Genomic DNA, 24894 nt, shown 5'->3' with positions numbered 1-24894 from the left:
GTTGAGTAAGGTGGGCATTGGAATAATGTGAGACTTCGTAACAGAGTTGTCTTTCAAAATGGCTTTTAAATGCAGTGCTTTGAGATGGGCAGGGCTAGACTTCAGCCCTTCAGAAATACAAGCTCACCCATGGGACATCTGTGGAAACCACATCTCTGCTCTTTGAACTCGAGAGGCTGAAATAAAAGCAGCCTGTCACAAAACCAGATGAGCGCTGGACAATTTTTTGTTATTGCTCAATTTTTTGTCACAGAAATGAGACAAAAAACACACGCTGGTGTGAACCAGAGAGCAGCGCACTATGCACCACTTGTTTGACTGATATTCTGTGATTTTACATACCCTCTCCCTGCCTGCTTTTTCGAGAAGATATTTGTCAGACTTCTAGTATGAAAAGATGCAAAAGGTCCACCTGCCAGGCCATCACTGAAAAGCTTAAAGATATTATGAAAATGACTATAATTTACTGAACATAAAATATACTGAAATTCAGACACTTGTTTTTGTAGAAAAGACCCTAACAAGAGCAAGAAATAACTGGCCAGGAAACAAAGCTGTTTAATACTACCTGGAGCAAATACACTGGCAGAAGTGCTACAGCTTCATTCTGTGCCTGCTGTGGGGCGAGTGCATGGCAGGAGAGGGACTTTATTGTGCCACAAGATGCTTCTAGGTCACACTTAATTAACATTATTACTATTAAAATAACAGTTCTACCAGTTTTTTAAGCACTACCTATATATGTGTAACTCATATGGTTGCATTTGAATGGCCAAGTGTGAGATGTGAATGAGACACGGATTTTGTGGTTGCTGTTATAAGCTGATATGAAACTCATTACAGACTTCCAGTTTCCTACTCAGGCAAAGGGGGAGAAGGTGGCCTTGGAAATGGGAGCTTCCAAAGAGGATTTAGAGATGTAATTGAAGTGAATGGCTTCCCAAAAACAATGTTCCTGAAAAGAATGCTTAGCACATCAAGTTGTGTGTCCAGATTGTGGTCCTGTGTCAAACTCTACTTCAGACTGTGACAACAGTCCTCCTTGCTCCATCCCTTCTGTGTAGGGTAAAAGTATGGAATGGGCCAGAGAAATGAGAAGTGGGGTGGAAAGGAAGAGCCCTGCTCTTTCTGCCCTTTGAAATGTGTTCCTTCACCTCTGAAAGAGGAGTGAAGAGGTGAGCAGTCACCCTCACGTCCGAGGCAGTGTCAGCAGGGGCACCTGCCCAGAGTGGAGGTGGCTCCATGGGGCTCATGGGCCATGAGCACCCCATGGCCAGGGTGATGTGTCTGGCTGGTCTGACTGAGGTGGTTGCTTGTGATGGCCACTGCTGTCTCATCTGATGCTGTGCTGAATGCCACTCTGATGCCCCCCTCCATCTGTCTAACACCTCCTCTTATTTACTGCAGTTACAGCAATGCCGTTCTGTTATGCTGGGAGTTTTGGATTTAGATTTGGTTGTTTTTTTCCTGTGCCTCTTCCAAATGAACAATTGTGACAGCAAAATGCTTTGATAATTATCCCTTTTTACTGCATGTGAAGGTTCCAAATGTTTTAGTAAATTATGGGTGTTTTTTGATCTTTAAAGTTCTGGTATGTTCCATCCCATTTAACAAAACAAAGCAAAACAACATATGTGCAGAGTTGAGTTTTGCTAGATTTTAACAGACTCCGATTTCTCCCATAAAAGCTTGAGTGTAAGCACACTAGTTGTTCTTAATTACTATATTGGCAGCACTAGCTGATGCTTTATTTGGTGACTGATACTGTTTGGCAAGTCTCATATAGTAAACAGGCAGAGATTTTAACAGATTAGGAAGGGGAAAATATCTAGAAGTGAGTGTGGCTATTTTCTTGGGGTTTTTCCTCCAAAGTGGAAATTTTAAAAATAGGACTAAATGAGTCCTGATGTGGATTTAAGTTATTAAGCCAAATGTCCTGTTGGTGAAGATTTGGGAGAATAAATGTTTTCAGGGAAGCAATAGGAATTTCAGAGATGAATGAATTGCATCCTAGGTCAGCACAACTGGCTTTGGGCTAATAAATGCAGGAAGACTGTGGCAAACAAGGGACCACTGCATCCTAGTCCAGTTCTGCTGACTGCACAGTTAAGATACTTGAAATTCAGAGCCCTGTCTTCCAGCCACTCAGATGTGTCAACCTCTGCTAATGAGCAACAGGCATAAATTAGCAAGGTGAATGGAGTGTCCCATTGTTACCATCCCTTGATTCTCAGCATTGTAGGAGATGCAGTTGGGAAGGATGTGACAGCTTCCAAGAGAGCAGATTCTCTTTGCTTCTTTGCAAGGTTTCCTTTGTAATGTGAGTGTGCTTCCAAGTGTGAAAATAAATTATAATGATGGTAGTGTAAATAATAAATGCATCAAATATTAGTAATGAGACCATGGAAGTATTATGTAACACTGAATAGGGCAAGGTGGGTGAAGGATGTCTGATCTCCATTACTAAGGTGTCTGCAAGAAATTCTGCTGGCGACAGGATGATTTTTCTGCATAGATGGAAATTTGGTTCCTTCCCTTGTCCCTGAGACAATATCAAATCAAAGGACAAAGTTTGTTAACCTGAAAGAGGATGACCATTTAACCTCCTGTTAAAGAATGTTCATTTAACTACTGTACTATATGACTTTGAATTCTCTTTTTTTTTGTTGGGCAGCATTGTTACCAAGTGATTAACCTAACTAATTTCTTGTGGGATGAAGTGAAATAAAATAGATTTCATAAAACCTCCAAACATGGAATTTTTTCCCTGTTGCTGGTGTGTAGGGAAGGGCCAGGTACAAAAATCTGATGGCTGCAAAGTGTGTTCAACTTTGTATGTTTTTATCCTTTCCTAAACAGAACATGAAATGTCTGTTGGAAATAGCAGAATAATTTCTCTCAAATAGCTGAATACTTGACATCCCAAGGGGAGACATATATGCCCTTTTACCAGTGGGGAAACATTCCTTGCCAGCAGAAGGCATAATGTTACATTTCAAAAAACCTGAAGAGGCAACTTCATTTCTTACCCAGTTTAAATCCCTGCATAAATTCACATAAATAGTTATAGTGAATATAAACACCCAAGTCCTCTGTTCAGTTTTTGCTTTAGCAGAGGTGGAGCATGCGCGGAGTGAAATCTTGAGGTTTATTTTGATGGCAGAAAGCCATCGGGATTTTGTTCTTGCTTTTCTAAAGAAGGTTATTGTCATCCTAAAGATGTTGGTAGTTTTCCCTGACCAGGGAATAGCCACAGTGAGGGCCATCTAGTTTTTCAAGTGGATGACCAAGTGGATGACCATGAGAGCAAGTCTGTGAAGTTACCTTGACCCAGTGAAGCCCAGAGGAGTGGAGTTTCTTGACTACGAGCCTAACCGAGGCTCTTGGAAAAGTGTTATGGTGTATTTATCAGGGAAAATGGACTTTGTACTCTGAGTACAACTGGAACAATTTCTGTGACAAGCAGATGTGTTAAAGATGTATTTCCTAGTACAAAATGTAAACTGTGGTCATATGCCTGCTTACAGAAGAAATTTTTGTCTTAATCAAACCTTGCCTTGGTCATGAGACTTGAGTCTGAATGCAATTCTGCCTTGTTGAGGAAGCATTAAGAGGACCAGTTCATGAAAAAAGTACTGTGGTTTCCTCCTTCTGTTGGGAAGTCCAATGTTTGACTCCCCTGAAGAGAATGGGAGCTTTACCAGACTTTGAGGCCTGTGTACAAGCTGGATGTCATTGTGGCTGCTGAGCTAGTGTAATTATAAACAAGGAATTGTTGAAATTTGGCTTTTTGATATGTGTGAAAAATACATTAGTGCTCTGCTGCATAAATTACAAGTGGAAAAACTCTACTTACCACAGACTGACTATTTGCTGAGTGGAGTTTGGGTGGATTTTAGTAACAGAGAGAAGAAAAGGAATATTGCCCACATGGTGCAACAGGTCTGTGCAAGGCCAGTAAAAAGATGCAGTAACTCTTCCAGCTCATAGATGGTAGTCATGAGTTCCCCTTTCTCAGAAGTTGTATGTCTGCGTGGTTTCTGCAGCTTTCAGGAACACTTTCCATCCAGGGTACAGATGAAGCCAGAAATCTTCCAAATACTCCCAAATACAGAAACTACAACTGTGTAAATTTCTACCTCTGTGAACTATGACAAAACCTGGCCCTGTGATTCTCTAGAGAGACAGTTCCCAGCTGGGGAATTTGCAGCAGGTCTTGGGGAAGAAGAGAGAAATTAAGGAAGAGAAAAGAGGTGGCAGTACTTGGCAAAGTCCTATGAGAGGCTGGCCTGGTGAAGCCCAGAACCTTGCTTCAGGTGAGAGTATTGCTATAAATAAGTGTGGAAAACCACAGATGCAAGGAGAGGTAGTAGGTTTTCTTCATATTGCAGTAGTTCTGTTCATGTACTGGGACCTCACTCTACTTTGTTTTGCAAACACAAAGCAGCCACGAAGGTGTGGCAAGGATCTCATAATCCAAATGAAGGAATGCATCATTGATATGCACGGCTGTAAAGCCAGGTACAAGGTAGCATACTGAACAGAAAAGCTCACTTCTTGTGTAAAATAAATACATCGGGATTCCTTGTTAATGAAATGCTTACTAACACAATCTGTAGAGTCCTTGAGTGGTACAGTTTAGATTTATAGGGTGTTTTTCTTTTGTTGTTTTATTAAAAATGTCTTTCAATACAAGAGGGTGCTCTGGAAGAACAAAACAAGCAAAACTATAAATCTCAGAATAAATTTATTAGAAAGTATCTTAGGAAGAGAAACTCAAATCTCTGAGGTATGATCTTGCACTCAGTAACTTTTTTTCCCCCCAAATCAATGCAATTATTTAGTCCCTTTTTTCCTAGACAGATCAAATTGGTATGGTAGTTATATTATCTTAGTTATAGATGAATACTCGGCAATATACTCTCACACAGGAGCTTGTAAAGGGCTGTGGGGCATAAAAAAAATCTTGTCTTCTGAGATGGCTTTCTGTTGGGGGTGGCAGGCTGTCTTTATATAAATATACATATATAAACATCAAAATGTACACTTCAGTGTGGTCAACCATTTAGTAGTTAACAAAATCTGCTTGATGACACAGAATATGACAGATGACCACCCATAATTGCATTTCACATAGGTATCTAGGGTAATCAAATATTTAGCTTATCAGTTATAACCCTTCTGAACGGGAGGAAAGTAAAGGTCATTCACATGATCTTCAGTCCCAATGGAAACAATGTCCTCATTTAATATCACTGACTTGGCAAGATGCTAGTGGCAATTTTGTCAGCTAAGGATACAGAACAGAGAATTTTTAATCACCACTACATTTGTTACTCTGACCAACAAGAGGAGGTGGATGCACAGGCAAGAGTTGTCACTGTACAGTCACTGGGACTGACTACTGTGTTGTACAGTGTGAAGAGTCAGAATTAGAGAGTAGAAGAAAGTGAAATCTGGAGAGCAAGGTAGAATATTCAGAGAGTCCTGCACTGGAAAGTGAAGGGTCTGTGCTATTTGAACAAATAACCAGAACAAAGGTGAAAGACGTGCATATCTGTACATACTAATCTTATTTCCATGATGAACATTTCAGCTCATCCTATGTCTGCAACAGAGTCATTTTTATTTCCCTTTTTAAAGAATTTTCTGCTGAGATTACCAGTATTGACAAAGCTTGTTTGTAATATGTGTTGCCGGAAGAGTGTGAAGAAAAAGTATGAATCAGCAACGGGAGAGGTAAAAAGCAGCCCCCTGTGATCTCAGAGCTGAGCTGTAGGTGCTCACCCACCCAATTTTCTGCTCTGTTTAGAAGGAAACAAGAAAGAAAGAGCGAACAGACTTGGCATTGATGCAGCCTCTGTCTGGAGGGAGAGTTAGTGTGGCTGGAGATCCTGGGAATGATCACTGCTGTTCTGCCAGCTCTGAAAGGAGGGGATGAAATAAGATGCTTTTTCTCTGCTAGACCAGCTCCCAGGCCTGAGCTAGCACGCATCAAACATGTGTGGCACACAGGATTTCAGGAATTATTCCTGCTTTCAGGAAGATATGAAATGCTTTGTCTTAAGATCCAAAGAACAGACCCTTGCCCATGCACTTTAGTCCACTTGCAAGTTCATTGTGAAGATATGTTTCCCCACTGCTTGAGATTTCCTTTTTTTCATGAATTTTCACTCCTGTTGAGAAAAAAAAACATCAAACTGAAACAAAGTGAGCTGATTTTGGAGGTTTCTCCAAGAGAAGTGAAGGTTTATGGTAGCTCATAGTCACTTAGTAGTCTTCCATTGTAATGTGCAGATACGTGTGTTTATGAATATAAACACCTTGTAGGAACTATTTAGAAAAAACAAGTATTCATTAGAAACTCTCTTTAGAATATGAGCATGGCTGAGCACTGGAACTCAATGCCCAGAAAAGTTTTGCTGGGTTTTTGGTTTATTTTTTTCTGTCTTCCAACATTTTCATCCTTAAACAGCACAAGACTGTGAACAACTAGCTCTATCTCTGAAGAACCTGGCTCAGCAGAAAATCTATAGCTACCTCCACAGATGAGTTTTTCTGTTAGTCTTTACTCCACGATAATACACCATGTTAAAAAAAGAGGTGTTAACGTGAGCTTTGACATCCAGAGCAGTCTTTGCATTCTGTTCAACCATCCAGATGAGCTGGAAGGGTCAGTATTGCATATTGACCCCTCCATAACATGCACATTTTAGAAAAATACTTTTAAACATATGTAAACTGCTGTCATGTGTGACCTCAGGATCTCTGAGAAAATCTAAGGACAAGTGTCTCACTTAATATGAGTCCGTCTGTCCAAACCAAGAGAAAGGTAGAGCAGTGAAACAGAATTATGTTTAATATTACTGAAAATGTTAATTCTGTGTGTAAAACATAATAGCCTTCCTGCCAAATGTTTCTAAAACCTTTGCAGGGAGAAACAAACTCTGTATGCTTTGGCATGTTAGGAGAAACATGAAATTCATCCTTGTTAAGGAGCATCTCAGTAATTCAGTAGGGATGGTGTGGGAGTTGCTGTTGCCCAGGTTTGGCTGCTGCTGGATGTAGTAGTGCAAGTTCCCACACAGCCATGAATTTTCTCAAAAGCAGGAGGAAACATTTTAGTAATGTAGGCAATGCCCAGGTGCAAGGTAGTTAGCATGTCATTCCTTTGCTTTTTTACAGGATAGCTCTCTAGGGTAAAGCTTTGTCTCTTACTAAGTGTAAAATAGATGGGAAAGTTTTGCTGGGTTTTTTTTCCTATGACATTTCAGAGTTCATCGTAGATTTGATTTGTGGGTTTTCTCTGTCAGAAGTGCTTTACAGTCCTCCAGTCACCAGATCTGGGGAGTGTGCTGGTGCATGTCAGAGATACTTTGTGGCTCAGTTTCCCTTTCTTAGAAAGCCAGAAGAGAAAAGCAGCATGAAAGAGGAGAATAGGGTGTGTATTTGGGTCTCAGCCCACTGTGGATCTGGAATGCACCTCAGAACACCCAAGCCTAAGAGCTGGAAAATGCTCCTGGGTCCCACAGCACAAACGTAGATCAGAAAGATCAAACAAATGTCTCATGTCTCAGCTTAATGCACCTGATTACAGAGGTGATGAATAGTTTTGGTAAGGTGTGCCTGGTTTACCTTAGTGCTTTTCTTAGTAGGCGCCAAAGTTCTTTCTTTTTGCCAGAAGTTTGTTCCATGTGTAATTGTGCTTCCATTTCCACCCCAGCCAGAGCAATGTTGTGGCACACTCAGGTTTTGCAGGGCAGCTCAGCAGTTCAAGGGCCTTTATCTGGTCTCAACAGTAAATGCTGCAGATAAAGTCAAAGATGTGCAGGGTGTTTTGTTCGCTGACTGCCCAGGTCAGGAATATAACAGCATGGGTGGGAATGGCCCTATGGAGCTGGAGCAGAGGATGCTCTTTGCCAGGGTACTGCCTCTGGCAGCAGCCAGGGTGGACGTCTAGTTCAGAGCATAACAGGAGAAACTTCTGTGCTCCTACTCCCATCCACCCATCTGCTCCTTGGGCAGCTTCACTCCAGCTCCAGCTAAAGCACTTTCTGAACCAAATGTATTCAAATCTTCTTTTTTCTCTGTCTTGTCTATCCATGCAATTTTCCCATTTCATATGTGTGCTATTTGTGTATGCTGCCAAATTCCTCCTTTCTTTCTTGACAAAAAGTATGATTTCAAGTATAACATCACCTTAAAGTACAGTGATTGAAGTAACTGCTGCTAATAAAAGAGTAGCAAATATTTTCCTTTTATGATTGCCTAAAGTACTGCTTGATATGTTTTAATGTCTAACATTCCTAAGGCAGCTGTTTGCCTTTCATGAAACATTAAATAGGATCTAAGAATCAAAGAGGAGAAAAAATACATGTGTATATATATATATATGTTCATCTGTTTATGAATAGGGAACAGAAGCAACTTCGTAATTTTTTTTAGATAAATATTTGAGTGAAGATTTTTATCAGCAGATGGCACTGATGTTTAAGCATTTTATAGCAAAAAAAAAAACCTACTGTTTTTTTGGATAGTAGGATTTTGGCATCTGACTACTAGAAGGAGTTTTATAAATTGTAATGAGAAGTAAAATCCATGTCATATTTCTTCATGGTGTAGTGTGTAGTGTTACCCCTGTCCTGAGTGGGATGTTAACATTACATTACCTACCATAAAATGAAATTGCATTATGTGAAAAGGTGCTACAAAATAAAGTAGTTGAGAGTTGGAATCTGGGAAATGTGATTCTAAGCCGCTTTTCAAAAAGGCACAGAGTACTCACATGTCTGTTAGCGTGTGAAGCTTAGGGTCTTTATTGGAGATACTTTGTATTTAGTGCCATCAGCTCCACGAATGAGTGGTGTGCTGCTGTGGGTGTGTTCTTTCAGAAAAGTGCCCGAGGAGCCAAGCAAAGGTGCTGGGGCTGTGGTCATCCCTGCTTCTGAGGGCTCTTGGTGGGCAGCCGCCCTGAGAGCCAGAGGAGGACTGACAGCTGCTGTGGAGGTGTGTGAGCCTGCTGTTCAGTGTGCCCAGGGTGTGCCATCCCACACTGAATCCAAAGGCTGGGATTTAACAACATTATGTCTATAGTTAGTCACTTAACAGCTCTAGCTTCTATAAATGTTAAGCAGCCAAAACCCATGATGCTTCTTTCTGCAGCCCTGGCTCCCTTTGAACACTGAAAAAATGCTAGAGATCCAAGGATTTTCTTCAACTGCTCATTACCATCTGAATGCAGGCATGTAGTACTCTAGTTTTCTGCTTTTATTTAATTTGCCTGCGCTTTTAATTACTATAACTTACAGGCTGATCCAGAAGCTTTGCGTGTCTCATAAAGTGAAGATTCACATTGCTAAATTTATACATTATTTGAATATTTGAGTATTGTATAGTGACATATTTTTCCCTTAAAAACATAAAACCTGTAAATATCTGAATGTCCAAACTTGAGCTGAGGGTGGGATATGACTGCTTCTGTCATGTATTGCCAAAGCACATCATCAGCTCATAGTTATTCCACATGGTCATATCTCCAAGTTTTTGTTTTCAGCTTATCTGTTTATGTGGTTATTTTCCTGTGTGTTTTATACTCAAATATTACAAGCAGCAACTTCCCTGTGGAACAAAAGCTGGATTTTCCAGTTGTTCCTGATGTTGATTGCTTATGTCCATGTTCTCGATTTCTTCACGCATATTCTAAATTTACATGGAAGCTGTGGTAATCACAGCTGGTTGCCACTAAAAGGGGTGGTGACACTCCCCTAACCCATAGCCACAGGTTCCCATCCTCTGCCATGTGCAGGTACTTGGCACACTCTCCTACTTAGGGAGTCAAGCTACCAAGAGCTTCTCTGATTTTTTTTTGGCAGAATTTTCTTCTCGTTACTGTGGGTCCTGCACTGGCTTGCTGCAGAATCAGGCAAATGCCGGTGCCAACACAACAGAAAGCAGCTGGAGTGGGACTGTCCTCATCAGCCAAATCCTGTGCTCAGAGCCCAGGGGCTGAGAAGCACAGGAGGACCACAGCTGGTGTTACACGGGCTGGCCTGCTGAGCCCCTGATCCAGGCTGAGCAGATGCTGCTTGGTCCTGAGCCCCATCTGGTTCTTCTTCCCGTGGCAGCCAGAGTGGAGGAGACATGGCTGACACATCCTGGGTCCCACCCCAAAGGGAAGAGAGCATCTGCTTTTAGCAGCCACAGACTGTTATTGGGGTGCAATCAGAAGTCTCTCAATTAACTACAGGGCCAGCTGAAGAAGAAGGTGATGCAGCCTGATTGCTGTACAGCAATGAGATGAGGTGACAGGGATGTTGGGTACAAGCTGGTTTGACCTGTTAGCCCTGGATTGATGTGTTTTCCATGAGGACTCTGGAGGCAGGCAGGATGTGTTGCCAAAGAGTCTGAGCTCATAGTGGAGGGGCCAAGCAGGAGTAGAAATGGTAATCACAAGGGTGAGGATGCAACACTGGGAGACTGTTTGGGTTTGTAGACAAAGAGCGAAGCGTGGCTTGCTGCACGTCCCTCGCTCCTCGCTGGCCATGTCAGCCAGCCCTTGGCTGTCTCACTGGGATGCCAGCAGCGCCCAGGAGCTCGTGCTTGGCTGGCCAAAGGTAGCCCTGGGTGTTTGCCACAGGGTGAGTGCACTTAGCACACTGTGAGTGGGAAGCAGCCAGTGTGCAGGCACTTGGGCTGTGTCACGAGACTGAGCACAGTTCAAGGCTTTAATAAACACACTGTGTTCCCCAGGCAGCCCTGCTCAGTGTATTGCTCAGAAAATACAGGATCAGTATAAATTTACCCATTACATGTGGTTTTTAACAGTGTTGCTGCCTGTGCCAAGGGCTGTTCACTGTCCACACAGAGCATGGGAAGTCATGGGCAGCATTCATAGAAAGGAAAAATAATCCTGCAACCAGGTTTGTTATGATCTGCATCTCACGCAGTGCAGATCACGTTCAGCAGAACTTGGTGGCCATCTAGTGGTGAAGCCCCGGTCGGTGTTAGGTTTTGCAGACTTCTTTGTATCACAGAGACGAGAACTTCGCTATGTGTGAGTTGCAAAAATGTATGGTTTCACTTCTAGGTGGAAGTAACACGGCTGAATTTTTCTAAGTCACCCTAAATGCTCGCATTGGTTTTATTTATTTCACCCTACGAACCGTACTGACTGCAGGTGTTGCAATGGCTCATGGAGGCAGCCAGCAGTCTCCCAGGATTCCCATTAGGTGTAACAATTTCTACACTAACATAGAAATTACACCAGTTTTAGAAATACCGAGCTACAAATAAATAAACATCAAGATAACAGGTCAGAACTCAGTTTTCTTCTTTGTTAATTTATCTTTCAAACTTCATGTTTCAACAGTAATTTAATACATCCTGCTGAGCTGTTAAGTGTGGCATCAGTCCTACTGCAAAAGCCCACCTTGAGTATTGAAGGCTGCCCGAAATCATGGCCATTAACAGAAGAATTGGCAGTTCCTCCTCAGGGTACCCTGGTAGCTCTTGACTGATGACAAGTTTCTAAGATTTCCCTCTGTGCAGTTGCTGGGAGGACACTTAAATTTGAAATAGGCTGCTACAATATGGTTTGTTTGGGTTTTGATTGGGGGAAGAGGAGCATTGTGGTCTTTTTTGGTTTTTTTCTTTATTTTATAGAATTTTAAGCAAAAATGGAAAGTTAGTTGAAAAAATTGTGAATTTCCTGTGAATTCCCTGATACATCCATGTCAAAGTCTTTGTCTACCATGGTGCCATCAAACAGTAGTTTTGGGAACCATGTCCTGACCAGAGGCATCTGGCACAGCCCCTGTGGTCTTCAAGAGGCACCAAATGTGGTTTTGAGGACTTTACTTCTGTCTGTGTGATCAGTGAGGGTATTTTATAGAAATTGCTGGAGAAAGGAGAAGGTGTCCCTTTGCTGTTTGCATGGCGAAGGGAAGGAGCATTACCAAATCATCTGGAAGTTACTGTGAGAGGGACTAACCTGAGGAAGCTCAAAAAAGCACTTTGTGCTTTTTTTAGGGTCTTTGGTGATATCCCTATTTAAAGCCACACAGCTTTTGCAAGGCTAAATCCACACTGGTGGTGTCAGGTAGATTCTGGCTCCTTTGTCACTGTTGAAGATGTCTGCTCTGGGGGTCCCCCTATGCCACAGGAGTTGAAGGGGCAGAGGAAAACCACCTTGGACATATGCTCTCACTTGCCATGTGGGTGTCCTCTGCTGGTTGGTTTCTCATTTAAGCTGCAGGGCTGCGAGGGGAAGGCGTGAGGTGACATTTGCTGGTTCTAGCTGACAAGAGCTTTTCTCCTTGCTGTGCTGAGCAAGCGATGACTGTGAAGCTCTCAGGGGATGGTGACAATATTCGTCACCTCCTGTGGCTTACTCAGTTATTTTCTCTCCTGTGGGATAAGCAGGGTGCTACACTTTTTAGAAAGAGGGAGCAATCCAGTTAAAAAGTAGCAGAGCAGCATTGATCGTGTGCCACCTTCATGACACTGCTCTGTGCCATCCTCTTCTGTATAAATATCCGGGAAAGCACAGAGTGGTTCCCAGCAGTGAGATCACTTTCTCATATGTGACAAATAGCTTTTCATGAGGTGCTGACTCTTCTCTAGGTTCAGTTTGTCTTGGGGCTGGAAATTGCAGCAGCATTTTAAGCTTGATCTTCCTCCTATTTAAATGACCTGTACTATACAGGATCTGAACACTCTGTTACAAAATAGGGTTTTAAGACAGCTCATAAGATACTTGCAGAAAAAAGATGCACAAATATTTACTTTTAAAGATCAGGATTTCCTAGTTTTGAGCACTGGATTTTGTGTGTTTAGTATTGACCTTTAACATTTGATTTACAAATTTGCTTTTATTTCAGCTGGTAGGATGTTTAAAAAAAAAAACCCTACTGGAGTAGTGAAACCATTCTCAGTGAATTTCTAACCCAAGACTTTTATTTGTTCTGAGATTCAGAACAATTGCTTAAATGCAATTCCTAAGCCATTTCTGTGAGAGCTAGACATATCTGTATTCCAGTCATATAGTTAAAGTGCTAATCTTTCTTAGCCTCTTGGGGACAATTTTTGCCAGCTAATGTTGTTACTACAGCTCTCTGTCCACTTCTGTCTCCATTCCAGGAACTCTCTGCACATCTGTTGACATGCATCATATTATAGGCAAAAATAATTAATCTGGAGAATCTCTTGCCTGCAGGTAAAATATGACTATGTGTTTACAGAGTACTCTTCATAAAGAAAGTACTCCCACTCCCGCCCCATTAGTGCTTCAGATTAGGATTGTTCTGTGAAAATATTTAAACAAAAATAAAACTGCGAAATTTGGACTACCATTAATTCAAGGCTTAGAGGTTTGTATGCAGAGAATTAGAACATCAGTGAAATCATGTGCTAATGGTGTGAGATGCTTTACACAAACTTTTAACCCATATGAGGAGTCCTCAGCAAGTTCTGGAAAGCTCCAGGAGTTCAGTGTATGCCATAACAGCTACAGCTGTGCAGGAGCTCCTCTGACAGGAGCCTGCAGGTCAGTGTTAACAGAGGTGCTTCCCAGCAGATGCATCAACATCAGTGCCCCTTTCAAATGCTTGCCTTAGTACCATGGATTTCCCAAAGGTTCATCCTTTTCCTTCAGATTGATCTTAAGAGTCTAAAAGAGCAGGCTAATGAGTGTGTAGCCCATTTACCCTGAATGTCAATAAACCTGGTAAGCCCCAGAAACCTGATGAAGGGCAGAGTTGTCCCAGTACTTAACTAAACAGGCTGCTGTAGCTGTGGGTGATGGTGGTTGCTGTGCAATATAATCATAGTGAGGTTGATAGGATGATCAGTTAATAATGATTTATGGCTGGGTGGTGTGATTACTGGCAGTCAATGAGGGTTTGAATCACGGCCTTCCGACTTGATAATAATTTATCTAACCAAGCCAGATGCATTGCGGTAGCAAGGCTTTTTTCAAGCAATAGATCCAGCACACACTGTACTTAGAAACTAACACAGCATTACTTCAATGCTGTATTTTAATTGCTTAAAATTAGGGTAACTGATAGGCTGTGGGACATTGCTGTAAATGGAGTATCTTTGATAAGCATTTATGTGTTTCTGTGGGGATTGTTCTCTGGCCTTGTTCTTAAACTTCATTTATCAGTGGTCTGAAAGAAAATAAATTTTATTGGCTTGCACGTGACAGATTGAGAAGTGCTAAATGAGAAAATGGAAAAATCGCTGCTGCAGGGTGATCTGGATCTGTTAGCAGTCTGTATTCAAGCAAACAACAGGTGTTGGGCCTAATGTGAAGATCCATAGTTCAGATCTGGGTACTGGAAACACTTTTTCATAAAAGGTTTCAGGCTTTTTATCTATTTAAACTTGTCAAAGAGAAGTTATGGAGGCTATATATAAACTTGTTTAGAAAACAGTTCAGTGAGCTGGTACCTGGACACATGTCAAATAGAAATAGAGCTCAGATAAAGTCAGGCTGCTTCATTATTGGAGCAGTATTTCAAGCATCATGGTGGGGTTTTTTGGGCAATAAGTACTTCTAAATCAAAACTTCAGTTATTTCATATTGCAGAATATACTCTAGTTCAAGCACTAATTGTGTCAAAATGTTGAAAGGAAAATAGATAATTCATTTTTTTACATCCCTTCTAGCACAGTCACTTCTGTTACAGCTGATTTTTTGGGGCCCAAGCTATACACCATGCTCTTGCTTCACTTTTTGCTTCTGTTCTGTTTTTCAGTTCAATTTCACCGTTCAGTATTGAGAGCACAAGGCGTCAGAGGAGGTCTGAGTCTCCAGACTCCAGGAAGCGGCGCATCCATCGGTGTGACTTTGAGGGATGCAACAAAGTGTACACAAAAAGCTCCCACCTGAAGGCTCACCGGAGAACGCACACAGGTGAGGTTTGCTGGCACTGTGGTTTCTGTCCAGTTTAGGGCATAATGGGCTTGTCATCCTACACTAAGAGCCAAAGGCCTGTACTTAAATAACAGAGATGTCTGTGAGTGCATTGGCATTCTGGTGCAGATCAGGAGTGTTCTTTTGAGTGGAGCTTCCCTGTCATCCCCTCTTGGCAGCACAAGACTGGTGGCAGCACCAACCAGACTCTTCTTGGATGAAACTCAACAGAAAAGTGGCCTCTGGGGACGTACTTGCTGTGCTTCAACAAACAAAGTGTGGTCGTTGCTTGGGACCAACCAGAGCTAGTCCAGAGAAAACGCTCAAGAGCATATAGTGTGGTCATGAATGTTCAGCAACACTTCTTTCACTCTACAGACCTTTTTCTTTTGAAACTACTTGCTTTTACAGATGTAGCCTTTGGATGCTGGGAGCTCCTGAAATCCTTCAGTTCAATTCAAGGGTAAACTCAAGTCCTCAGTCTGTCTTTCTGGAGGCTTTCAGAGGCACCTGTCCCATACTGGAGAGGGAAGTCATCACTGTATGAGAATCAGTTCCACTAGACCCCTACAGAAGAGGTGCAAGAGAGATGCTTAAAGGAGCTGGGCCCCATTCAGGGGTGACCATACTTAACACTCACTCAATACCTGCTGTCCTTACTAACTTTATGGGCTGTTACTAATCTGTATGACAGGCATGTAAGGGTAGTGGAAGCAGTGATGTGTAATAGTTGTAATTTTATTGTGGATAAACTCAGGAGCAGCAATTTGAAGTTTTCGAGAGCAAGTGTAAAAGGGGATTGATTGGATGGCTGGAAAGGCAGTGAAAAGAACACTCTGAGCCTCAATGTTATTCCTTACTCTGATGCTGATTTGCTTAAATTAAATGTATTGATCTCTGTGGTCTTAATGGACTTCAGCATTCCTGTAACTCCTTGGAGGAGAGATGGTGTTTATCCAGTGTATAGGACAATGTTGTTCTTTGCTGAGGATCTGCTGGTGCTTTCTGTGATCTGATGTACTCTAAAGAGAATGACATATTGTTTTAGAAAATTAAGTGAAGGCTTCTCCATTTCAATTGAGGCTGCATCTCCATCGCTTTTTCCAGTATGTCTTTTGGCTGGTAGGACTTTTGTTGAGAGGAGGATGGAACAAGGCTCCATCCTAATATTCCCTACTAAAACAATTTCTGTAAGGTATGAGTCCCTTCCTTAAACAATAGAAATGTTCTGGTGATCTGGAAATTGCATTACATTTCCTTCCAGGCCAATTTTCTTGGTTTCTTCATATCTTCCCATTAAGACAAGCCCTTGTGCTCTATCGTTATTTGTCATGTCCTGTCTTAATTCTTTTTTTGTCTTCCCTCTTCTTTCCCCTCTTAAATGTGGCATTTCATCCCTACTCTTCTAATATATTTTATTTACCCTTACCCTGTCACCATTTTCTGTCATTTTTGTTTTACCTCTTTTATCCCAGTCTAACCCTACTCTGTCATTTTCTCCCTGCTGGATTTATGTGTTGTTTCTTTTCTTGCCTGTACCACCCTTTGAGCATTACATAGCTGTAACAGATTCAAAGACAGAGAGCCCAGCAGAGAAGAGCCATAGAGGGTTTGGTTTTAAACAAAAGTGCCATTTATCTGCTTACACCACAGGGAAGTCACTCTTCTCTGTCCTGCCAGCCTGGCGACCAGCCCAGGAGTATAAGCAATCATCATGTGAGTTACCAAACTAGATGTGGACAACCTCAGAAATGTCACACCCAAGGCAGCCCAGAAACAGAGGAGGCTCTTTTCTGTTATGGCATTTTAAAACACTGATAATTACATTTGTTGGATGTCTGTAATTTGTCAGGGATCTCTTGGGGCAGACTGGTGCTTGCAGGTAATGCACCCCGATCAGTGTTAGGTAACCAACACCACTGAATCTCAGGCTGTGCACGTAGGGTGCACAGAAGTAGGCACTGTAGGCTTGAGAGGATGTAGGTAAATCCCAGTTTAAGCATATGTAGCTCTCCACCAGCACAAAAGGAGTTTGTCTGCCTGCTGTAATCGTAGGTTCCCTATCCCCAGCTGTGGTTCCCTGGCAGCTGGTGTCGAGGCTTTGCTATCTGTCTGGGATCTCTGGGTAGTCAGAGAAGAGGGATTGGCACCTCTGGGGCATGTTATTCCCTCTTCAGGTATACCCAGAGATTGGCTTGCAAAGGTGCTTCTCCTTCACTGCTGAGCACAGAGGAAGCCCGGATACCTGCCAGACTGAGCTGACTGAAACTAATTCCCACACCAACATACAGCTGCCTGAACTGTTCTGTAGTCATGCTGGTAGCTGGTTCTTACTTCAGGGAAAAAGGAAAATAGCATCAAGTCAAAAACCTTCATTAAATAGTCAGCTGATAACTACTGCTTTATAGTGACATTGCAGCAGGCATGATGAAAGAAGTGTAGTCCAGAACAAATGGTCAGTGCTGAATTTAGTCAGTGGATCCAGTGAGAAAACCTGTGTCATGCTGTTAAAATGAAATGTGCTTTACAGGACACTTCATAGGTCTTGATGAGAAGTTGGTATATTCAGACTTACATGTAGCCTTGGCCATGAGCATACTCATCTTGTACTTGGCCATGTACTAATCTCATCTTATATTTTTTATCTTGGCCTTTACTTTTGCTTCAGGCAAAACAAGTTAATTATTCACGTATGACCCAGAGTAATTAGTGCAGTTTTGGATAAGTATAAATGAAATATGACAGCTATGCACGCAAGAGTGAGCAAGTTTCAGTAGAAAACTTTCTGAGAAAAGATCACAGAAACTCAGCATTGCATAATCTGTACCTTATTTTTTTTAGGCAGGCTGATCTTGCTGACAGTTGTTTACCTAAGCAGTATGTGCTTGAGAACTTTTTTTTTTTTTTCATTTACTCGATGATCTTAAAGATCTTTTCCAAACTACATTATTTTGTGTGCATAGCCACTGAAACATTCACAGTAGTTTGGACTCAGGAGGAAAAACAATGTGGTGTTAAGATAGGATGAACAGATTTGTTGGTTGGAAGGTATACTTCCTTTCATCCTAATGGAGACCAGAAACAGAATATTATAGATATTGTAACAGTTGAATTTAATTCTCTTGGAGTAACTCCTAGGTTTTGTAAGTATGCTGTCATCTAGCTCCTCAATACTTGCCACCAGTGTCCTCAAAACTTGGTGTGCTGGTGTGGGCATGGAGTCCACTGGGGGGCGGGCTTGAATTATGTATTGTCTCTGACTGGGAAAGCTGCAAGTGAAACCTCTGATAGATAGAGCATTGCATAAAGCACAAGCTCTGGTATTACATTTCTCTTTCTAGTATCAGCTCCTTGTTTTTGTTTTGCCAGATCATCAAATAAAGGTATCAGGTGTGATGGAGAGCCTTCAGGGCTCACAGGCAATCTCGCAGCTCAGGTTTATCAACTCTTTCTGCAGGGAGAAACTGTGAGAAATTGGCTCACTGGACTTGCATTGAGCTAGTTTCTGCTTCAGTGAACTTAAAGAAAATTACTAATGTGTGACTCCACAAAGGAATAATCTTTAAAAATGGGAAAACCAGCAGCCATGAGTTGCATTCCTGGATTGTGTTCATCTGTGTTGCACTTGGCACAGGTGCTGGTGCTGGCCCCAGGAATGGGGAGAGTGTAAATGCTGTTTCCAAGGGGTGTGCACCTGTGCAGCCCTGGTGGGACCCACCTTCTTCACTTTGCGGCAGTTGGAGAAGAAAACAAGTCAAAATGCTATTTTATGATCTGTAGTGGCTATTTCAGTCCTTTCAAGCAGCACTGAAGTTGCTATTGACACTTCCAATAGGACATCTGAGTCCTACAGACTGAGTAATACTGGTTCTTTCCACTGTAAGAACATCTAAACATCTGAAGTTGTGATGGTTAAATCCAGTACTAGTTCATCATGGCTACCCCCTTAGCACATGGAGAAGCCTAAGGAGTTTAAAACATTGCATGAATCATCGTGAAGAAGTCAACAAAGAAAGAAGATGCCTGCTTTGAGGTAATGTGGGACATAATTTTAGTGTCTGAAACACAAGAGATTTGTTCCCTGTCTCTCACCTCCACAGGATTTTAATTTACTGTAGTAGTAATCAGCATTCTGTATTTCTGTACAACCTTATTTCAGTCGTTAGTTAAAAATATCTGGAAGAACATGACAGTGCGGCTTTGTGGGGTCAGCAGCTGCAAAAGCCTGGGACTTTCCAGGCAGCATGAAGTGGGAATGGATTCAACCCATGGGTGTAGGCACCATATATCCACAGGCATGGAGGAGTGGAGGAGGCCAAGGTCTGTAACCAGAGCAGTTTTGTGGGACTCAGATACGGGACTGCAACTGCTGCTCTTTGTCCTGCCCCAGCCAGCGCTGGGTCTCAGTCGCCCTTCTCAGTGCTGCTGCCGCAGTAGGGGCTGCTCTGTCAGGCCCTTGCAGAGCCAGGCTGAGTAAAGCCCCCAGGCCAAGTGAATTGTTTTAGGGTTTGGTGCTTTGTCCTTGATCAACGCCTATATCATTCCTGAGAGATGAGAGCAAATACCTTTGGCACAGACGTAATGAAGCCTATTTGTCAGTGTCAAGGGGTCTTCAGCAGTTTTACGTGGAGACAGTAAACATCTCAGAAGAACAGATTTGTACCTGAGAAAATGACAGCATTCCCTCCCCAAGATGTTCCTTTGTAGCTGTGTTGAAACACCACCCTAGAAGAGAGAGAACTAGTGAGTACATGGGTGTTTTATTTAGTCTGTGCTTTTTCAAACATTGCATTCCTCTCACTCACTGTTGCTCCATATATTATTTTAATATGAAAGGGCCCCTGTCATTAGTCTTTGTTCACATTTTCCTTTGAGCGCTTTCAGAGTGGACTTAAAAAGTCAGAGGCACCAAAAAAGCTATTTTTGTTCTGTAGGTTTTAAAACTCCATTCATTACCTGTTGTTTTTTTAAGGTCTGTTTAGTGCCTTTTGCTGACTGTAAGTCCACAGAGATATTTACAGATTTGTAATCCCTTCTTTATACAAATATTGGGAAGAAGCAACATTTTTTAAATAATCTGTTTGGATTTTACTTGAACTGTGTAGATTTTTGGTCTCTAACACATCTTTGACACCTACCTGCCAGACTCACTCTTCAAAACCCCAGCTTTTCTTTCTCATGTCCTATGTTCTTCTTGTCCCTGAGCTCTTCCAGTACCATGAAAATCTGTCAAGTGAAAAAACCTACAAAAGCAGGTTTATGTGCTGTTTCAGAAACTGGGAATTTAAATAAACAAAGCCAATTTAAAAATTAATTTGCTTTAAGTAAAATAGGAGGGTCTATTTGTGTTGGGTGATGCTTTTATTTTGTAAGAAATACTTTCTTTTAGTGTTTAAATTTTGCTGCCAGTTTCAATAAACAGTAGAGCTTTCCAATGTGAAAACTAGTATATTTCACAGAAGTTTTCCTTTCTATCCTTTCTTCTCTTTCTTCATGCAGTTTCTCTTTAGAAGATAAACTGATTATTTAATAAAGGAAACCTCAGCCCACGCTCATTGATGTGGCAGGCTTCACACTTCAGGACAGAGGTATATTTAAGAGCAGCTGTCTCCTGGTGCAGAGTGTCTCCTGGTGTAGCAGGGGTGTGAGGGCCGGCTCACCAGAGCCACCACAGCCTAGAAGGGTGATGCAGAAGTGGGAACCTCTGGATGTAGCGAGATCGTTGTCTAAGCCAGCTGGTTACAGGCAGGTGTCCATACCAGAAGGAGCTTGTACATCCAGTTCTCTTCCAATAGCTGCTCTGTGGAAAGTTAAATGTTTTTATTTCTGGCACATTTTGCAAGCTCTGAATTCACCTTACACACAGGGAGTCATTCCTCTGCATTGTAGGTCTGATGCTGTGCCGATATGGAAGAGTGCCCGTGTGGTTATTCCAAGGCACTTTGATGGGAAAGCGAGTCTGATTGCCTCTGTGATTACTTGCAGTCTCAAGGTTATGAAAAATATTTTCAACAATGCCCCTTGACTTTGTAAATATGGGGTGCATATGTGTTTTGTCTGTGTGTGGCACGAGGGAATAATGATAATTTCATTATGCAGAATAAGATTTTTCTCTAAGCCAACCTTTTAGTACTTAATGCTCTACCTCCAAAGAACTGCAGTTCATCTGAGGTCTCTGGCATGATTGTGGTCTACCATGTGTAGCCCTGAAGTGCCATGAAGGCAAGAAAGATGTCTTTACTCCCACTGCTTCCAAAACATTTTCCCAGATGTTGCAGCCAGACCTGGAGGAATAAATACACAGTACAGGGTTTCCAACTCTTGCAGCCCACTCAGTCCCCAGCAGAGGGAACAATAATTTGCTGCTGGTGATAACACATGTTTTTTGGGAAGTGTGTCTGAAGTTGCTTGTGCCCATCCTGTCCTTGTCAGGGCAACCTTGGATCAGAAACACAGTCTTTGAGAGTGCAGCAGGCTGAAAACTGCAAGTAAACATCATAAAAGCTTTTTTTAAAAATGTTTTGTTCAGGTTTTTTTCTTTCCTGCTTTCTTTTTTTTTGCATGCATAAAAGCAAACAAGGTAGATGCTGAAAATTAGTGGTTTCACTCTTCACTTTTTTGCAAATAAGCAGTCAGAAACATGGGTGAATTCCACATAAACTTCTTGTTTCATGGGGAGGTAAAAAGATCTGATGAAACCTGTGTAGGACGAGGAGTTATTTTCTACACTTCAGTGTTTTCTCCACATAGGATATGAAATAGTGGAATTTCAGTCACATTAGTGAGCTTTCCCCTTGTCCCTCTCATGCATATTTTTTTCAGCTGATATTTTTCTTAAGTGTTATATATTTTTAATCTGATTTGTATTGTGATAAAAATTAGTATATCTTCTTTTGGGAATTTTAATTCCATTTCCAACTCACTTAATTGGGAGGTGAGTTTTTTCAATGCTCTGTTTCTATACACAGCTCAGCACAGCAGTGCCAATCCTCTGCTTGAGCCTGATTTCTAGCACAGTGCAAACACCAAATAATCAGTTGTGCAAAACTCTTAAGACCAAGTTCATCCCTTGGAGCCTTTTAGTTACTTTTTGTTTGGGGTTTTCTTTATTATTTCTTTGACAGGTTTCATTGTTGGATTGGGGTTTTTTGTTTTCTTCAAGAAACAAAAGGAAGGTCTAAGTTTCATAGTGAGAAACCATGAGTATTTCTGCTGATGAACATGATGGAATAATGCCAGGAGGAGTGACAGAACCAGCATTGAAGGTGGATGGGTAGGGAAGTGGGACTGGTTTGGTGTCTGCCTTGCAGTTGTAGACCACAGTGAAGGAAAGTTGCTTTATTTGTGGAAGGCCAGGCTAAAGCCCAAACCTGCAGCACCCCAGTTAAGGAGAGTAAATGTGCAGATCTGCTGGCACCCTCCATACACTTGGCTGCTGATGGAAGTATGGATCTGTTGCTCACCTTTCCCAAATACTCTAGTGAGTGAAGGCTGCTATAAAAAGCAGAACCTCAGTTTTTTCCCACAGCACTGGAAATTCAATAGTCTCATGTATTTGCTATGGCTGTTGTGAAGAAGAAAACCTCATGTCATCTTTCACTACAAATATATCTATAATAGATACCTGTTAAGTGTATATGTATATGCACTTAAGATATACTTGAAAACTTACAGATACACACTGTGTCATACAGGAAACAAATTTCAGGAAGGTTAATAAAATTATATTTTTCATGAACTGTTGGGATTTGGTCTGGCTCCTGCATTCAGGTGTACAGGAAGAGGCCTTTTACATTTCCAAATGTTTTACTTTTTCTATTTTTTACAGGAGTCAAAATTTATCATACTGTATCAGCAGCACCCTTGGCAATGTATGTAACTAATCCTTGTCCCCAAGCATTAATTCATTCATATGTCACATAGTGCTTAGGAGGGCCCATTCTGGGGCAAACTCTCTGCAGGAGCCCCAAAAAGAGAAAATAAGGAATTTGCATGGATTCCCTCTCTTTCTCATTTTTCTGTGCATGTGGTTACAGAACAGACCAGAGACTGATACAATGGGTTTGCCTTCTTAAATTACAGCAAATTGAATTTTGTGATTTTAGTCCCAAAGGCTTTTTTGCTGGGATTTGTGTGTAAATAGCATCAGACTGGGGCAGCTGTATACCTAGAGTGGCATGTGAGTCAACGTAGCGGAAGGAAAGAAGCAGGGTTGCCAAACTAGGTGCTGGTGTTGCAGGGGGAGTGAGAAGAAGGGCCAGGATGGCAAACAGATCCAAAGCTCATCAGTGCAGTGAAACGTGTTTGTGTGTTTTCATGTGAGAAAAGGACTCCCACCTGAATTATCACAAGTGGATAATTGTAAATTAAGTGGGGTTTGTAAATAGTGAGTTCAAGGGCTGCCAAAGTGTAATGAAGTTCTGTCTCTTCTTCTAGAGTGGAGGTTGTCACTGTATATTTGAACAGAAGAAATTGTTTTGTTCCTGGTTTCCATGTGAAGAAACCATGTCCCTGTCCTTTGCCTAAGTCAGACTGAGAACAAGAAATAAAAACCTGAACTTCAAGACATGTCCCAGGCAGCACAGTATGTTCCTGTTCTGCTTGTAGAAATTGTTTTGCCAGACTTGCTCAACTGATACGAAACTAATCTCTTCCTGGAAAGATATTTTATTTGCATATTTTGACAATACTGAAACATAAAAGTCAAATTGCCTATGTTCACCAAAGACAGAGAGTGAATTAGGGACTGCTTTAAGTAAATAATTGACTTAGATTTTTGCATCAAAATGATTCAAAATATTTCAAAGCTTTAAAGGATTCAAGCTAAGTTCTAGCACTTTCATTACAGAAAGTAAGGTATTTCCTAATGTGTAAGTCATAGCCTTGCTGCTCACTCTCAGCAGTTTTGGGAAGGCTGATGCTCACTGGTTTGGCTTTCCTACCTGCAGAATGGAGTTGATATTTGTTACACAGTACTACTGTGAAAAGAGACTTTTATGAGGGATTACATTTTCGAAAAATCTTTATAAGGCACTTGAAAGTTGTAAAGTGCTTGATAAGTGCTCTATTTTTTCATTAAAAAATTATACTAATGAAAATATCACATAAAATGTAAGAATTGTCATTTTTCCCTTTCCCCATGTCTGAAAGCTCCCCTCTTCCATTGGGAGTGCCTGAGGATGTTCATTATCAGATAGTGTTTTGCTGTTAAAAGATTCTTTTCTGCCTGAAATTTCTTATTTTTAGTAGAAATGCAAAATCTAATTAGCCATCATTTGTGGTTTTCAATGTATGATTTCTTCTCCTAGCATCTTGTGAGTGTGGGTGCACTTAGGACTGTCCTGTATGCTTCAGAACAATTCTGGTGTTTACATGGGAGCTGAAAGCAGCTGACATAAATACTACACATTACATATATTGCATAACATCCTGTAGCAGAAACCAAACCAGGAATCACCAGATGTCCTCAACCCTGCAAAACTGCAGATTTCTTCACTTTGATTAGAAAATGTAGCATATCATACGTGGGCAGAGGCATGCTTGTTGGCTTATTTATTTTCTTCATTTTTTTCCATTTTTTTTCAGGCTAAATCCTTATGACCTCACTCTGTTTCTGTGTGGGGAATACTTCTCCAAAATAATGACAGTAGAAACTTGGGGCAAAAATATTTATATAGCAGAACTGGGCATGTTCCACCTATTAAACTGCACAAATTTCACTAAAAGCCCATTGTATTTTGTGAATGGGGTAAGCAGTCTATTTCTCCATGTCCCCATCCTCCCTGTCTGGAATTAGTACACAAACCTATACATCAGGTTTTGTTTCCATATGCTTTCTAATTTTGTCCTTCTCAGGGTGATGTAAGCTTAACATAGAAAAAAATCTGACTAGATTGCTAAACCTTTACCCCTGAACAGTCCCCTGTGTTTATTTCCTCGTTGTCTCTTATTTGGAATAAAAATGTTAGCAACATTTC

At 41.4% G+C, this 24894-nt stretch overlaps 1 protein-coding gene across 9 annotated transcripts in view; it reads left to right on the top strand.

Annotated features, from left to right (window-relative positions):
- KLF12 (KLF transcription factor 12) overlaps positions 1 to 24894 on the top strand; it is a 240667-nt gene that overhangs the window by 200857 nt on the left and 14916 nt on the right. For all 9 annotated transcript variants that reach the window (XM_063149434.1, XM_063149436.1, XM_063149438.1 and 6 more), the window contains one exon: positions 14760 to 14917. In XM_063149434.1, coding sequence (XP_063005504.1) covers positions 14760 to 14917 — 158 coding nt within the window. The remainder of the gene's footprint in view (positions 1 to 14759; positions 14918 to 24894) is intronic.

This window comes from Melospiza melodia, chromosome 2 (assembly GCF_035770615.1).
Source record: "Melospiza melodia melodia isolate bMelMel2 chromosome 2, bMelMel2.pri, whole genome shotgun sequence".
Taxonomy (NCBI): domain Eukaryota; kingdom Metazoa; phylum Chordata; class Aves; order Passeriformes; family Passerellidae; genus Melospiza; species Melospiza melodia.
The sequence above is the reverse complement of the archived record's forward strand: the minus strand, read 5'-3'. Positions and strand labels throughout refer to the sequence as shown.